The sequence below is a fragment of the Brassica napus genome, chromosome C7, assembly GCF_020379485.1.
Source record: "Brassica napus cultivar Da-Ae chromosome C7, Da-Ae, whole genome shotgun sequence".
Classification (NCBI taxonomy): domain Eukaryota; kingdom Viridiplantae; phylum Streptophyta; class Magnoliopsida; order Brassicales; family Brassicaceae; genus Brassica; species Brassica napus.
Genome location: NC_063450.1, coordinates 37305918 through 37324360, shown reverse-complemented (window position 1 = coordinate 37324360; position 18443 = coordinate 37305918). Strand labels below are relative to the sequence as shown.

Here is an 18443-nt window from a genome sequence, read left to right as displayed (position 1 = left end):
CGAACACGTGGCGGATTCCTATTTGTAGAACGTGGTGACGACAAACTGGCTAGAAAACGTCGACTCGTCGTGCTTGGAGCTGCTGTTGACTTGCGAGGGACAAACTTTCGGTAAGGACAAAGTCGTGGTTTTAAACATACGCCGACGCTTTTTTTTTATAAAGCCCTTTCCCCTTATGAGCCAATCATAACCCAGGGATTACAACAAAACTAGACAAAAGAGAATGTGCACACAGAATTTTAAAACACGACACATTATATATATAGTATAAGTAAGAATCTATTACTCATACTATACAATAACTCCAGAATTTTTTTTATTACAAATTTAATAATTTGAACTATTTCTTAATTTATATGTGTCATACTAGACTAGTGCATATATCATGTTAGTTTTCTGTGTATCATCCAACTTATCAGATACCTCCGAGCAAATCTATTTTTGTGACAAATTTGATATTATAGACTATCCTTCTGTGTGTATAATTTTTAGAATATGCTAGTGTATAATTTTTATTTATGAAAAAATGATTTCATGGCTAGTAACCAATGTAATTTGTAACTGATAAAAGAATGAACTTCTTCATTGCATGTTATAATAAAGCATTAGATGACAGAAAAAAACTATTTTCATGACTTGCGTCTCGTGGAAAAGTTGACGTAAGTTTGGATTTTTACTTTCCATGGCCACCTTCCAAAATGTTATGAACCAGATTGTGAATGGCTCGTAACCAAAAGATTATGATATGTAATCTTTTCATTTATCTATGACGGTGTAATCTGCTATATAAAGAACTTCTATGTTATGAATAAAAGTATACTTTTCTATTATTTTTATAAAAAAAAAAACAGATATTTTTAGCATTGTAGTATAATATATACTCCTTCTATTTCTGAAAGTAAGATTTTCTAACGTATGCACGTTTATTAAGAATTTAATAAATATTTATAATTTAATTTATTTTTTATTTTTTTATACACTTTCCAATAACTTTCCACCAATAAAATTTAATCAATTCAAATATTCTCAATTAATGTTTCTCAAAAATATAAAAAAATACCTTAACAATATAGAAAATCTATATTTGTGGAACAAGAAAAAAATCTAAAACATTTTACTTTCAAGAACGGAGGTAGTACCATTTTCTGGAAATTATTTAAACCAGAGATAATTAAATGGATAAAATGGAAGGAGAAAAGACAGGGAGTTTACTCCTTCATATCTGCACCGCAGACTTTGTACTGCGAAAGCAAATTTAATGTTTTTATATATCGAGATCTGCATCGAGACAGAAAACCAAAAAATATCTCAAAATCTATTCCATTAAAGACTACAGAAGAAATATACTGATATAAAAAAAACATTAAAAACGAAATGAAACTGAAACACGACACGGATTGTGTAAAGAAACAAAAAAGAGTTTAAAAGAGAGAGGAAAGAAAAGGAAAAACAAAAGTTATCTTTTTGGTTTGTTAGATTCTATCCTCTTTGTGTTTCCAAATCGGAATCGATGGCGGATAAGGAAGAACAAGAGGTTGAACATCAACAAAAGCAACCTTCGACGTTAAAATCATCAACCGGAGCTCCATCACGGCCAACGATTTCACTACCTCCTCGACCCTTTGGAGAAATGTTTTTCAGCGGTGGCCTTGGATTCAGTCCTGGTCCTATGACCCTCGTCTCCAATCTCTTCTCCGATCCTGATGAGCTCAAAACCTTCTCTCAGCTTCTTGCCGGAGCCATGGCTTCCCCGGCGGCTGCTGTTGCTGCCGCCGCTGTCGTCGCTACTGCTCATCAGACCCCAGTGAGTTCCGTCGGTGGAAGCGGCGGTGATGTTGACCCGAGGTTTAAACAAAACAGACCAACGGGATTGATGATTGCACAGCCACCGGCGATGTTCACCGTGCCGCCGGGATTAAGTCCGGCGACGCTTCTTGATTCGCCGAGCTTCTTTGGTCTTTTTTCACCCATTCAGGTGTTGGTTTCTCATTTCACGTTGATCTCTTCTTTTGTCGTTAGTTCGAAACTCTGTTTTTGGTAACTGAAATTAGAACGTTATGCGTTTTATAAGGAAAGTAGGAAAGTTTCAGACAAAGGCTATCTTTAAATGTCAAAGAGAGAACCATAATCAACACTTAATGATCATTACTCCTTAGTATTGTTTCTTTAAACCTCTTTTCCAAAATCTTGAATCTTAACAATGGCTTTCAATCATGTATTTGCTTGGCTTTTTTTTTTTATCTTTGTTGTCATTAGCTAATACTAATGTGATTTTTATGTGTGAAGGGAGCATTTGGTATGACACACCAACAAGCTTTAGCACAAGTCACTGCACAAGCAGTTCAAGGCAATGGTGTCCAAATCCAATCACAATCCGAATATCCTTCCTCTACACAACAACAAGAGACTTCTTCTGAACCTATGTCCCAGCTTCCCGCCCTGGCTCAGAGAGATACCGTGGAAGTATCAGTCTATGAGCATCGGCCATCACAGCCTCAAAACGCTGATAAACCAGCTGACGATGGATACAACTGGAGAAAATACGGACAGAAGCAAGTCAAAGGCAGCGATTTTCCTCGGAGCTATTACAAATGCACGCACCCCGCGTGTCCTGTCAAGAAGAAAGTGGAGAGATCTCAGGATGGGCAAGTGACTGAAATCATCTACAAGGGCCAGCACAGTCACGAGCCTCCACAAAACAAGACTAAGAGAGACAATACCGGGAGTTCTAGAAGTTCTGATGTTGCAACTCAGTTTCATACCAGTAATAGTGGTCTCAACAAGAATAAGAGAGACCAGGAAACAAGCCAGGTTACTACTACAACAACAGAGCAGATGTGTGACGCAAGTGATAGCGAAGAAACTAGTGTGGAGCCTGATCCCAAGAGAAGGTAAAACAAAGAAATTTATAAGAGATGTCTCTTTACATTCATCATTTAGACAAATCTTTGCATTGTTGTAGGAATATGGAAGTGCGGGTTACAGAACCAGTTACTTCAACGCAAAGAACAGTGACAGAGCCTAGAATTATAGTCCAGACAACGAGTGAAGTTGATCTCTTAGATGATGGATTCAAATGGCGCAAGTATGGTCAGAAAGTAGTCAAAGGAAACCCTTATCCTAGGTGAGAATGAAAAAAAACAAACCGGTCATCGAGTTTCTAGATTTTTATCGGTCTTTTTCATTAAAGCTCTTTCATCAATTCAACAGGAGCTACTATAAGTGTACAACACCGGGGTGTGGAGTGAGGAAACATGTAGAGAGAGCAGCAAGCGATCCTAAAGCTGTAGTGACAACATATGAAGGGAAACATAACCATGACGTTCCAGCTGCTAGAAATAGCAGCCATCAGTTAAGACCAAACAACAATCTACACAACACCACGGTGGATAACATGAATCAAGAACAGCGTGTTGCGCGTCTGAGGCTTAAAGAAGAGCAAATCACTTGAGAAATCTGTGAGTTTGAAAGAATCTTTTTTGGTTAATGAATCTGTTTTGTTTGGTGTTACTAAGTTATCACAGGCTTCTATGGGCAGAAACTCTGATAAAGTACAATTTCAGAAGGTATATTATCTTCCACGTTGGAATCTTTTGTATAAAGCTCAACGCTTTAGGATGTAATGTAAGAAACCAGATTCGAGACAATGTTCTTAACTCTTATGTTGGATTCTTTTGTACATGGGGAAATACAGGGATCTTTTTGTTCTTCTGACAATAGGTTACAGTTTGTTGATGAAGTGTCATCTTGTAATAATAACTAGCTTAAGAATTACCGGATGAATGTTATATATAAAACTATTTTAATCTATTATTATATATTTGTATTTACTTACGTATTATATATATAATTAAATTAGAGTAAATACATAAATCAAAACAATACATCTTTTTATTTACAATAACTTTTTGGTAAATAAATCAAAACGATCATTTTATTTATTTTATATGATATATAACTAAATTTTAATGACATGAACATAGATACATAGTATATTTTAATATAAATATTTATTATTGAAAATTGATATTCATACGATAAACACACAATTTCTAATGTGCGATTTTTTAATGCAAATTTCAAAATAAAAATATTAAGGTTTCAATACTTTTTCAATACAAATTTAGAAATTATCATATTTAAGTATTTTTCTATGTTAGATAGTTTAATTTTAAACTATATTAATATATAATATGAATGTCTAGTAAATGAGACTTCATATTCATACGATTTATGATCATTTGTATCTTGTTCTTACAAAAAAAAATTAAACCATTGATCACAAAATTTTAGTGTGAGACATTTAATGTTTTTAATAATTTATAGTCATTTAAAAAAAATCAAAATATAATATATAAGAAAAAATGTATTTGATGTCAAAAAAAAAGAAAAAATGTATTTTTTTTATTATATGGTTAAAGTGGTTGTTTAATATCTTTTAATAATATAAAATTAAACAACAAATATCTAAGATACAAAAATTATTATCAAATATTTATCATTCATAATTATTAATTGTCATATATACGTTAATCATATTAGGTAATTTCGTAGTTTTTATTTAAAGAAAGTGCGAGAATATTCTTTTGTATACTATTTATCAATTTAATAGTTAATTTAATAAAAAATATAATATAAGTTAAGAGAATAACCTATTTCTTAAAAAAATCTGAATTTCATTGTTATAGTGACACGTAGCTACAAAAAAAAATGCTGTGATGTTTCTCAATTATTATACAAGGGATATTTGTACGAAAAAGTGAAATCTTTCATGGAAGATGATTCGATATACAAACGCTGACCTTTAATTCATCATCATCATCCTTATGATAATTATCATCATGTTTCATCAGACGTGGTAAAGCTTACGTAACAAAAGCGATTTTAGTTTAATGCAATGCCCAATAGACAGCTCTAGGCTGGCCCATTAATTTATCCGGTAAAACCAAGGAAACCAAATTAATTAGTTTATTAGAGAGAATTAGATTGCATATACATAATAACAACACTAAAATTAAGTGTATAACCATATCAAGTGCTTCGCTATGATATGTTACGTATTATTCTGGAAAAGATGAAAATAAGATATATCTGATGTCAAGTCTATTGTATCTGAGACGGGTTGTTTAGAATTAGAATGATTCCAGTTACTCACAGCGGTGCTACGATCAACAGGTCTTGTCTCTCCCCTCGCATCTGTGTCAATTTGTGATATGGAAGATCTCTCGGCTAACTGCGCATGAAAAGATGTGAGATGTCTTTGTGAGATGTCTTTGTGTCTTGTTCCAAGAATCTGGTAGAGGTAATTATAAGCAAGGATTGAAGAGCTTGTGACCTTTGGAGTTAGCATCATATTTAATAAAAATGTATTTGTGACTTTTATTATCTAGTTTGCAAAATGTACTTCGGACTTTTATCATCTAGTTTGCTCTCCTTTTCGTCTCAAACATGAGCCTGAACAAGGTTCCCAAAGATTCTTAGGCCCACACTTTCTTTCTCTTACTCTTCAACATGCTTCTTGCATCTCAAAAATAGTCTTATTCTTCTTTTCTACTACTCCATTTTGTTGAGGGGTTCTCGGCACCATCAATTTTCTTCGGATGCCATTATTTTCATAATACTTTAGAAAATATTTGGACAAGAATTTTCCTCCTCAACTAGATCTCACGGAATGAATTTTAAAACTACTTTCCTTCTCAACATGGCCTTTTTTTTTTGAAATTTTCAAACACTTCTAATTTTTTTTTTAAAAATAAATCCATGTTTTTTCTTGAAAATCATCATTAAAGAGAAGGAAGTAGTTACTCTTACCGAGTGAACTTGGTTTGATCAGGCCAAATACATCTATATTCTATAGGTATGAGTTCTAGTTAGGGGTGTTCAATCCGGATATCAGTTCGGTTTCGGTTCGGTTTTTTCGGTTTTTTGGTATTTTGGTATTTCGGTTAGTAAAATATAACTACCATTCTAAATCCATATTTACTTCGGTTCGGTTCGGTTTATATACCGCCGGTTTTTGGTTTATTCGGTTTTATACGAAAACATAATTATTTAGTTTGGGATCATATTATATAAATTTTAGAATCATATTGTCATCGCAGTCATTTATTAAAAATATATTATATTTTCAAATAAAAGAACAAAAAAATAAAAACGCTTATACCTTCAAATGAAATAATCAAATCTAGAATTAAAATCAAAGCTAAATTTTGAAAATAAAAATAAAAAACAAAAGAGAAATATGAAAGAAAATGTTTCCACTCTTCCATATTCAGTGTTCATCAAAGTCATGCTTCGTCGAGTGAAACTCTGTTCGTTTATAAATAAGAAAAAAATTGTGAAGATTTTTTTCTAGTTATTACCTATCAAATTTATAACCTTCACTTCAATTTAATCAATGATAAAAGAAAACAAAATGATTAAAAGAAGAAGACTAAGAAAATAAAAATCCTCAGTTACGATGAATTGTTATTTAATTATATTTTAAGTGTTTTTCAAATTATGATTCTTTATTACTATAAAAATATGGTAATAATTATTAACAAAAGAATAACTTATATAACAAATATATTTTTCATGTGACGTTATAAAATATGTACATATTTACATGTTTTTACTTTTGATCGGTTTTGTTCGGTTTATTCGGTTTAATCGGTTATAAACCAAACCATATCCAAATCCTACGATTTTTATAAAATCATATCCATTAGGTTTATATGGTATATACCAAAACCATACCATATTGTCTATTTCGGTTCGGTTCGGTTCGGTATGGTTCGGTTTTACCATATTGGACAGGCCTAGTTCTAGTGGCTTTCTTGCTTTTGTCTCTGACTCATCTGGAAAACTCATCTTGATTTGCTTTCCAAGTAAACACCCTTCACACACTTGATTTGGATGGTTGATGTAAGGTAATCCTTTCACCATCTATTTCCTGGAAAGTATCTCTAAGCTTCCACAGTTGAGATGCCTGATCCGAAGATGCCAAAACCAAGACTCTTCCTTGTAGCACATCTTAAGACATCGTGCATTGTTATTTTGAATGTTTAGAACAAACATTCTATTGCTTGACATCGACATTTTCGTGATGAGATTATTTGCATTGCCTCTTAAAAGAAAGACGATTATCATTTAGTCGATTTTCATAACCTTTCTCCAAGAGTTGTCCGAGGCTCAAGATGTTGGTCTTCATGCTTGGAATGTAGTAAACATTGTTAATGAATTGATGATCTCCATTCTTCAAACAGATGAGAATATTTAATTTACATTTCACTTCCATCTTCGATTCATCTCCCAAAGCCACATTGGTTTTGACCGATTCATCAAACATGCTTTATTCCCACACATGTGGTTGCTTACACCACTATCAAGGTACCACTTGTGAACCTCATTTGGTTCATCCTTCTTGTAAGCCATCAATAACATATATTCTTTTTTACTCCTTTCTTCAACATAGTTGAATTTCTCTTAAACTCGGTTGTTGTTTGAAGCTTTGCATCGAGAAGCATAATGTCGAAAATTTCGAAACTCCAACATTTAATGCTTGATTTTCGTACCTTGATTTTGAATTTCCTCTTCCATAACCTCTAGACGAATTCTCTCCTCTTTGGTTGAACTTGTCTTCATATGGTCTCCAACCTCGTCAATTCACACTACGATCTCGTCCTCCGAAATGACTGACACCATATCTTGGATAATTTCGGCCATTTTCTTCCTTTTGATCAGTCTGCATCTTGGGAACTTGTTCTACAATATCTTCTTTCTTCCTCTTCTTTTCTTCATAAGCTTGTGGTGATCCAAGAAGTTGCTCCATCATCATAGTCTCCAATTCTTTTGTCTCTTCAATCACAGTAACATTGTGCTCGAATTTTGAATCCAATGATCTAAGAACTTTCTCCATGATTCTCACTTCATGTAATTTCTCACCATTTCTTTTTAGGTTATTAGTAACTGTCAAAAGACTCTTGAGAAGTAACTTGAGATGAACTCTCCTTGCTTCATTTGTAGTGCTTCAAATTCTCCTCTTAGAGTTTGAAGTCATATTTTCTTAACTTGTTCTACTCCCTTGTAAGAGGTTCAAAGCTTCTTTCATGCTTCTTTGGACGACTATGTTCCAGCAACCTTCTCAAATGTATCTTCATCTAATCTTTGATAGATTAGACATATAGCCTTCTTGTCTTTCTTTCCTAAGTTTCTCAAACCGATCTTTTGAGTTTGAGATAGACCACCATCATTCTCCGGTTCAATGAAACATTTCTCTTCTATCTCCTACACATCATGTGCTCCTAAAATAGTCATCTTCCTAAGACTCAAAATGTCATAGTTGCTTTTAGTGAGAAATGAAACTTGGATGGGAATATCACTATTTGCCATCTTCAAAAGGATGTTGTAGTTCTGATACCACTTTGTTGAAGTAAAAAAAAATTGTAGCGAAGGAAAAAGAATTTAGGTGTTTTAATAGAAAACAACTTTGGGAAGAACAAAGCTTTGTAGTACTTAAAGATGATTTTTATTAATTGGATGATTCTTACAAACATGGATGATACAAAATGGAAAAAGGGAGTAAAGGTATTTATATTCTCTAAAATACAAAATATCTCATATATTTTAATCTTAAATTTAGAAAATTCTATTAAAGTGTCTAGATTGTTTATCTTAAAGAGGTGAAAGACTTATTTAAAACTTGGGTTAAGTTTGGGATAAGACATATTATTAGTCCAATAATATAATCCAAATCAAATTTACTTTCAACATAGAGTGCTTGTCTCTGTGAGAAAGATTAAGTTCGCGAAAAATAGAATATGTTTTTGATAGTCTTAACCATATTTTTTTTATATTGATTTAGATCTTACAAATGAATAAATTTGTAACTTTATGTCAAATTGTGAATTGTCTGTTAAATGGTTGTCATATGATCATATTTAAATCAAGAAAAATTGCCACAAATATCACATTCATAATAACACTTTTCATGTTTACACTAACCATTTTTACAGTTTTACCCTCACTTTTACTGAAGGATAAGAGATATTTTATCCATAGGGTTAACTAATTTAGACTTATGGTTTAGAGTTGAGAGGTGTGGTAAAGTTTTTGGAATGTGAAATTTAGGATTCTAATAAATATATAAATAAATACTTAAAAATATTTAAAAAAATAGTTTAAAACATAATTTTCGATTTTCAAAAAGAAATTTTGAAAAAAAAGTTCAAAAAAAATTGATAAAGAAGTTTGAATTTGAAAAAGTATAATTCGAAAACATATAAAAAATTATTTTTTTATTTTTTTTAATTTTGTTATTTATTTAAATAATTATTTATTATATATATAGAGAACATGGGTATAAGAGTCTTTTGCCACTTAATGAAGAAGATATTTTTAAAAGTTTCCATTTAGTAGTGGTAAATATGAATAATGGTACCATGAAAGTGGTAACATGAAATTCTCCATTAAATCAAGAAAAAATTGAAAAAAATAGACTCAACTTTTATTTGTCCTTTTAGTACTTTTGATATTTTTGGTCATTTTGGACATGTTTTATCCTTGTGTTCTACGAAAAATAGTTAACTAAATTTTAAAAAATATAAAAAAATATGAAAACTATTGGAAACATAAGTATGACTATTTATATGTTTAATTTTTTTTTTAAAAAATAGTGGAATCATATTTTATTTTATGTCCTAATATCTTTCTTAAATCTACACTAAATCTACCCTAAATCTGCTCTAAATCTCTCATAGAATCTTCTCTACCACTATTTTCTCCTCCCACGATCTTTCTCTCTTGTTTTGCCCTGAAAACCCAAATTCGAGCCCTCCTCTCTCCCCACACCCTTCTGTTTTTTTTTTTTGTGTACTTTTTAGTTATAATAAGATATATATATTGCTAGGGAAAATTTGGAGAAATACAATCAATTAAGATGATAATTTGAAAACTACACCATTGTTTTAGTTTTTCGGAAAATACACTTATGTATATATAAATTTACCAAACTGTCCAATCTTAATATTTCTCAATTCCTAGTTTATTTTATATTTAAAATAACGATTTTAAAAAAAATATTTTTAAAAAAATCTTTAGAGTATCTACACAATAACTTTTTAATATATATTAAACTTTTTACTATTTCGAAAAAATAAAAAAATCTCAAGACTATGTCTCCTTCTCTTATCCTCCATTTTTAAAATTTTTTTCTTTCTTCTAGTTTCACAATTTATTCCTCTCATCTCATTAAGAGATTTGCTAATTCATGAATCAGATTTCAGTGTCTAATGTTGTTTATATTTTATTCCGAAAATAGTTCATGATAAAATCAAATCAAAACAAATCATAATTTGTTATTTTATATTATTCTGTTATTGTAAAATTTTAAATAATAAAATAACATATTATCTCAACACACATATTTATCTTAAACATAAATAATTATAATAATATATTTTTTATTAATTTTGAATTATATCTCAATTATTGAAATGTCTAATTTTGGTAAAAATGTGAATTCATGTTTTTTTTAACATCAAAAGGCACTAGGCCAAAGAAATTTTCTGGAAATACAACCAAGACAGAAAACATACGAGTAACCAACAATGACTCAATCTTAATGTAAAGACCTATGAATCATTGACTGGAGACTCTAATAGAATGCGATTATGTAACCAAGCAGGGCCACCCAAAGCAAGGTAAGATTGCAGCCTTCCATCTCTGAGCACACTTTTGGCAATTGCCTTTGCTACTTGATTTGACGCCCCTGTTTCCGCTTCGAAAGCTACCCTTTGGATTTCAGAACAGAGAACTGATATCCTTTGTAGAATCACCCGAAACCTTGGCCAGCTTGACGGCTTTTTCACTGCTTCAATAAGCTCTTGTGATTCCGTACCAATTATTATCTCCTTGTACTGAAGGTCTTTCAAACTCTGTAGGACCCATTCTAGACATCTCAGCCCGGCCATGAACTTGGTAGGTGAGCACGTGAAAGCATCCCTGGCATGATGTCTCACATTTCCAGTGTTATCTCTTGTGATCCAAGCTCCCCCGTATGCAAATGTGCATTTCTCCAATTGCTTGAGATATTGTAATTCATGTTTAATAAAGTGTAGTTTTCAAAAATTAAAATAGAAAGTGTAATTTTCAAGTTTCAAACTGTTAAAGGAGTAATTTTCAAATTATCTCATATTGCTATCTTATTATTTGAGAGTGTCTTTTTTTCTAAACTAAAATTAAAATAGAAAGTGTAATTTTCAAGTTTCAAACTGTTAATGGAGTAATTTTCAAATTATCTCATATTGCTATCTTATTATTTGAGAGTGTCTTTTTTTCTAATCCCCTATAGATTATTTGCAAAGTGATTTTGACACATGTCTTCTCTACAATCACTTTCACTAAATAAATATGACATGACATATTAGAATGATGACATGACTTATGATTAAATGTGATATGGATAATTACACTTAATGTTTATTTATAGTTTTTGTAAACTTGTAAAACATGGTAGTAAATTATACATCATCATTAAAGTAAATCTATTTAAATATGATATAAAATAATAAAATAATATTTTAAAAATTTTAAAATATTACATATTTCTACCTTTTTATAATTATACAATTTTATTACTTTTTACATTTAAAAAAAACTATAAAGTTGTAATCGTAATATTATTAATTTCTTTTATATATCTACAAATTTGATAAATATCATTTAGTTTTTATTTTGGTAATTATACAACTTTTATATCAGTTTTAATTAATTTTATACAAGTTTATTTAATATATTTTATTAAAATACATAAATATATATATATGGTTATAATTTTAAATATACTTATCTATTCATAAATATAATTTAGAATAAACTAAATTGTTTATTTTATCTTAATTTTATGTTCAATTAAATCAAAATTTATAGTAGCATATTATTAAGAAAATAATATAATCTAAAATAATAGTAAATTTATTTGTAAATGTAATTTAAATTTAATTTTTTTACTACTGCAGATGGTGCAGGAAAACACTTAGTTTTTTTTTTGCTAAAGGTAAATATCATTTCAAAATGAAAGTTGAGGTTTTACACGATGTGTTTTACAAGATATAAGATCTCTGGTCTTGATTCCACGGCAAAAAAGATAAAAACATGGAAGCAGAAGACAAGTGCTTCGTCCATCTTCCAACGTCCAGTCTTTTACAAGGTGAGAGCACGTGACGTGCGGAGACAGACGGGTGAGTTTGGTGATAACTTCTGGAACCTCGCAAAAGCTTCTAGTGGATATCAGATCAAGAAGTGGAAGGAAGCACTGGAATGTATCTCCGGCAAGATGGGTTTGTCCTTGAGAGACGAGAGGTACTAAACCAAACTGTAAATTAATGATTCTTTTTTATGAATGACTTGAGGTATATTCTTATGGCAGGCCTGAAGCTGATTTTATCAAGGAAATTGTTAAGGAGGTTGTGAGAGTTATAGTAACAGCTAGAGTACTCAAGGAAAACGAAACTCATTCTGAGAGAAAAAGGAGAAAGGATTGTAAGACCATCAACATCGCTAGTTTCTAAAAGAGTTTTTACACAGAAAGTTAGTGGTAGGCTCCACATATCACCATAAAACCGGTGACAAAAATGGTGAAATAAGGATCGGTTTTATGTACTGTTCGCGGACCCCACTGACACGTGACAGCCCACTATTGGTTACTATTTAATTTTTTTTTTCGAATAAAAAAAAAGAAAAAAAAAATTAAGAAACCCTAAAATATCCAGCGATAATCATGCTCTAGTTACACATGTGAGCTTCCCGATCTCAAGAGGACCAAAACCGAAAAGTTGTGACCTAATTGAATTTCTGTAATTTTTCATGGTCGATTCTTCTTTTCTTCTAGTTGTGTGTGTGTGTTTTCTTAAAAAGTATATATCAAAGGTTCTTTTTTCTTCTATATGTTGTTAGTTAATTCTCAACGAATAAAGATTTTGTAAGAAAGAGATATACTCTTGACCTGAGAACCTGTCACTTTTATTTTTTTTTGAAAAAAAACTGTCACTTTTCATGATCATTGAAGTTTCTCTTGTCTCACTCACCATTATCCTATAAATGGTCTGAAGCAAAATTATTGTTTTAATGTTTATCTTTAGTTCACTGACGGTATTCAACTTTAGTTCCAACGTGATCAGGAAGATGACCGACGTTCGGAGCTTATGTTTGTAAAGTATTATATATATCCATTCAGAACCTCTTAATAATTCACATTAAAATATTAGACTAATTGATTTAGACAGAGAAAGTTAACAACACCCTGGATTTTTTTTATTTTTCTTTTGGCAGACTTAATTTGGAGTTCTTTTTATTTGCCGCAGCAAGACTTTCCCAAATCGTTAAATATGAATTACCAAACGATTTTTCTTTTGTGATAGCGGTGTTTCAACAAACAACTGATATCTTGTCATTGCACTAACTCTCTTCAGTCATGAGTTTGTCACTGGATCATTAAAAAAAAATCTATGTAAATGGTGTTTAACAAAATTGTATCATGTGTGTACAATCTGACATATTTATTTTGTCAGTAATCTACACCAAAACTGATGATTTTTTCTCTCATACACTAATTCTACTTAACTAATTTCTAATCTAATATTATTTTTTTTTAGAGAAAAAATAACATTCTGCTATTTTAGAAGAGTACATCTATCATTCTGGTATTTTAGAAGAGTACATTTTTCTTGTCTTATGTGGATTCTTTTGTACATGGGGAAAGACAAAGTTACAGGGATCTTTTCGTTCTTTTCTTTTTTTGAGAAAAACTCTTTTCGTTTTTCTGACGATGGGTTACAGTTTGTTGATGAAATGTATTCTTGTAATGATATTGTTTGTTATAAAAAATGAAATCGTTTATCGTTCATGGAAGATGATTTAGTATACAAACTTGCTTTATCATACAAACACTAACCTTTAGTTCTTCATCATAATGTTTCATCGGTCGTTGTTGTAAGCTACAGAGACCAAGGCAAGCTAACCTACTCTCTTTGCAAACTCCTCCGCTATATCCCTGTGAACAGCTTTGCAGATCATGTACATCACGGTGGTCGAAGCCACGTTATTCAACATCGTTAGCAACGCAGACGTAACCGCTGTGGCCCCCGAAGAAGGCCGTTTGTCCACAGTTACCCGCCGTTTTCAACGTCCTCATCGATCTGAACTGAAGCCGCCACGTTGCTAAATCTAGACGAGAGGCTCAGTTTACCAACAAAGAGAAACACTTTCCATTCCTTTGACTAAGGCTTCTGCTTCTCTTCAGGGCGTTAACCCCGAAGCTGATTCAACAACGACGACGACCCTAGCGAGAAACCAGTTGACATAGAGCTTCATCAGGATCGCAACGAAGACGAGTGTTAAAGTGGCGGAGAGAGCTTGGACGTAAGGTGAAGCGTAACCGATCAAGCGAGTCAACGAGAAGGCTGCAAACCCCTAGAATCAGCAAGTATATGAAAAACTATAGACTATAAGAGAGATAAATTCTAGCTCACAATGGAAAGTCTAAACTTTGGAAAAAAGGAATGAAGTCAATGCCACAAGGACCAAAAGAAAGTGTGAAGAATAAAGAATTGAGTGACGAAGAAGCAAATGAGTCAGAGCTTTGAGATAATCACCTTCTTCTTATATCCTTCAAAATGACAAATAAATCTTCGTTTGTTCCGCAAACCAATGAACCCATCAGTTGTTCCTTTTGTAGTTATGTTTTTTTTTGGTAAAACTTTTGTAGTTATGTTATCAGACTAGTTTGTATGTTCCTGTAACATGATCTTTCCAAAATACTGGGAAAGAAAACATATTTGGATTTTGGAGTCATGTTGCCTAAACATGTTGCTGAAACTTGGAAAAAGGGAGACTTTGAGGTCTTCCCATGGCTGGATAACTTGGTCTTGTCGAAGATGTAGACAAGTCCGTCGCAACTGTCGGAAACTCTAACATGCTTTTTTTTTTAAACTCTGACATCTTCCTTGCTTCGTTGTTCAATTGGGGGCTTTATTCGATTAGCTAGACAAGTGGAGGAACAATCAAAACTCACTGCCTTAAGAGCAAGGTTCTTGCTTTCATCAGCATCATCATAGAGACAGAGTAATTTGGGTTCTTTGTTTTCTGATGCAACAGGTATTTGGGATTTAAGAGTCTTAAGGATTTTTATCAGTGAAAGTTTTGACTTACTCATTTCCTCTCCGGTGATTAGAAACTTCTTGTATAGTTCTATTTTTACCTCTAAAAAGTAAATATTCTCAAAAGATTCTATTTGAACTTTACAACAAATACCTTTTATTTATGAAATTAGATAATTAACTCTATATATTTTTAAATGTATTTTCATAAAATTATGACTTTGTTTGAACTAAAGTTTCTTTAAAAGACTACTATATAAATAAAAAGTGTAATTATATGTTTTATAATACTGTAAGATATTTGTTTTGGTTATAATTATAAAAGTTTTAAAGTTAAAAGACTACATTATAAATAAAAAAACATGATTCTATAAAGGCATTTTCAACAAGTCACTGTCAATTTTTTTAAGAAGAATTAGTAATTTACTCTTTAGTCCTTAATATTATTAATAATTAACTATAATCACTAAATTTTCAAAAACTAATAAAATGTACTATTTGTAACATATTAAATAAAAACATTTTTGAGAAATATACTAATATATAATCATATATAACTATAAATAGTACAAAAAGTGTTAATAAAATAATTTGTAATCGAACTATTTTTAAGAAAATATAACGATAAGAACTAAAATATGATATTAGAAAAAGTTATCCATGTGATTGTCAAAAATATATTTTTGTAGGGATTAAAGTTTTTAAGGAGGTGAATAGTGCATTCTCAAATTCGGGGATGTACTCTATTCACCACCCGTCCCCCCTCCCACCCTTAAAATTTGAGTAGATGAAAAACTATTGGAGTGCAAAACCACTCAAAAAATGAGGGGATAAGTGGCCGTCGGAGATGGTCAATAGATGTGATGTTTTTTTTCTAATTTATATATAAAGAAAAAAATAGCGATTTATATTTCAGAAGAAGAAATAGAGATGAGTTGATATACTCTTTCTTCTGTAATAGTATTTAGAAGTAGAAATATTAACAAGTTGGACTCTAAATAGAGATTTCTTTGAGTATTATCTCAATCACCTCTATTTCTTATTCTTTTGTTTTCTACTTCTGACGACAACAAGGTAAGTAAAGAAGCGATTTTCTTGGAATATAATGCCAAATCAATAGATGTAGGAAACAAACTAAGTTTATTGGAATATTTTCACATTTATTTTCATGTAAATATATAGAGGTTTATGGTTACGCAATAAACGTTTATTAGGCTTTTCATATAGATTTTCATGAAATGTTTACCAATTTCTACCGAATAATGATTGAACGTAGAGAATTTGAACGTTCTTGTGATGTCATGGAAGAAGAAGATGGACGTTCTTGTGATGTAGTAGAACCATTTGACATCTGATCATGTGCTTCGATGTCCACGAAGCCAAAGTCTACTCCACCTCTTGAATCGCTGAATCTTGCCCCGTTGCGAGAATCTATGCTCGAATTTTGTTGATATCCAAAACAAGAAAATTATTTCTTTAGTTGAGGTTAAAAAAAAGGGTTGTTATCTACACAAACAAATACACTACCACATGATCACAAAAAATTAATGTATTTTAAACTACATGACTTAAATCACATGACAATATCCATAAATTGATATATTATATTGTTAACACCAACTATAATTTTGTTATAAAAAATATGTCAGCTTTAGAATTTGACATCACCAAATGAACTTTTTTAAGAAGCTGATCATATCACATATATGTATAAGTCAAACATTCAAAATCAAAACTTATACATCAGAAACATAAGGTAAAAACATGTTAAATATGTTAAAATATATTTAGCATTATCCGAAATTGCCGGGTTACCAATTCAATACATACATATGCCTATCAAATTTATGCTGCTGGTGTTACGAGCACAATATATAGTAGTTCATAGATATTGTCATATAATTTATACTCCATCTTTTTTTTAATAAGTGTTATATTTAACACTTTTAACACATATTAAGAAAATAATTGAAATATATATAAAGTGTTACTAATAAGAGCTATTTGACCAATAGTATTTGATAAAAATAAAATATTTTATAAAATTAATGTATTTTGCGATTAATTTTCAACTGAAAATTAATATAATTTGTATTGAAATTCTAAAGTGACATTTTTTATGTAACAATAAAAAATATTAGAACGACAACAGAGAGAGTATAATTTATGTAACTTTTAACAAAATATATAGGCATGTGGTATATGCGTGATTCGTCTCCCATGGTTGTCTAAATTCAACCATGTTGGGCCTAATTATTAAGCTTAATGGCTCAAATAATATATGGCAAAATGTGGAAATGAAATGGGCCTATGGGTTTTTACAAAAAGCCTTGTTGGCTTTAATGAAATGAAGTTAACAACATCTCACATTGGTTGGGAGAGTTGATTTTGAGGAGTATATATATGTCTTCATGACATGAGAGGTTAAACAGCTCAGAGGAAGAGAGAGCTCCCCACGCGCGCGCCGCCGCCGCCGTCCGGCCGGCTCGGCTCGGCTTGGGCTTGGGCTTGGGTGGAGGGCCTTTGGCCCGATAAGAACTATTCTTTTTGGACCAAGTTAAGCTCAACGTTTTGCCAGTTATTTCGGGAAAAAATAGCATACAATTTTATTTAAAACGACAAGTAGTTTGTCTAAAAAATAAAAAACGTCATGCATGTTATCCTCTCGAAAATTTAAAACGAGATAAGAGAGAGTCTTGAGGAAGAAGTTTCGGAACTCAACTTCCCTCGATCTCCGCGAGATTCTCGCCCACGTGCAGCAGCTGTTGCGGGAAGTGGGTCTTCTCCGGCTCTTTAAAATATCGTCTCTCCTCTTCCTTCATTTCAGAATTTTTTTTTCCTGATCGAAATCCAACAGCAAAATATCCCTCTGCGTAAGTCTATATTGCGAGAGTGTTTCGTAGAGTTTATAGTTCGATAGGGCGATCACGAGTGAGGCGTGATTCGTCTCCCATGGTTGTATCCTGGGACTCTATATTCGTACAGTCCCGTCTCACTAACGGAGCGAATATTTTGAGTTAAGGAAAGAGATCATATGTCGCCTCCATGTCTATTTGCGAATACGGTTTCTTATCGTCCTCGTATTCGTTTTTATATATTCGTCTATTTCCTTAACTTCGCTTTTGTTATATCGTTTACATCAGTCCGATTTTTCGGCTTCTACAATCTTAACTAAAAATCGCTTTATGTTTAAAGCTTTAATCGGGTTGATAAACGATTAATAGAAACGGGTTTTGGAACCGTGTTTGAGATTTGCTTTCTAGCATTTCCGCGAAACGTTTTGTTCTTATCTCACAACGATGTTTG

General features: G+C 31.6%; 3 protein-coding genes across 5 annotated transcripts in view; 2 read left to right on the top strand and 1 right to left on the bottom strand.

Moving 5' to 3' along the window:
• LOC106408119 (disease resistance protein RBA1-like) overlaps positions 1-12821 on the top strand; it is a 70754-nt gene extending 57933 nt beyond the window's left edge. Inside the window, exons 5-7 of the mRNA XM_048764226.1 lie at positions 12180-12342; positions 12410-12526; positions 12776-12821. Of these exons, the coding sequence (XP_048620183.1) occupies positions 12180-12342; positions 12410-12526; positions 12776-12821 (326 nt within the window). The remainder of the gene's footprint in view (positions 1-12179; positions 12343-12409; positions 12527-12775) is intronic.
• On the top strand, positions 1341-3813 carry LOC106410409 (probable WRKY transcription factor 3). 3 transcript variants are annotated; one of them, XM_048763703.1, is made up of 5 exons: positions 1341-1975; positions 2287-2891; positions 2963-3124; positions 3211-3458; positions 3539-3813. In XM_048763703.1, the coding sequence occupies exons 1-4, from the start codon at positions 1511-1513 to the stop codon at positions 3449-3451; spliced, it is 1473 nt and encodes a 490-aa protein (XP_048619660.1). In that variant the 5' UTR covers positions 1341-1510; the 3' UTR covers positions 3452-3458; positions 3539-3813. The 3 variants fall into 3 exon arrangements, with proteins under 3 accessions (XP_048619660.1, XP_022561811.1, XP_048619659.1); XM_022706090.2 differs by having other exon boundaries at positions 3525-3813; XM_048763702.1 differs by having other exon boundaries at positions 1344-1975; positions 3211-3813.
• Positions 12822-14252: 1431 nt separating the features above from the next.
• On the bottom strand, positions 14253-16669 carry LOC111208051. The gene is made up of 2 exons (XM_048764225.1): positions 16665-16669; positions 14253-16573 (listed from the first exon to the last, which is right to left on the bottom strand). Exons 1-2 carry the CDS (start codon positions 16667-16669, stop codon positions 16390-16392), a joined length of 189 nt encoding a protein of 62 aa, XP_048620182.1. The 3' UTR covers positions 14253-16389.
• Positions 16670-18443: the final 1774 nt, after the last annotated feature.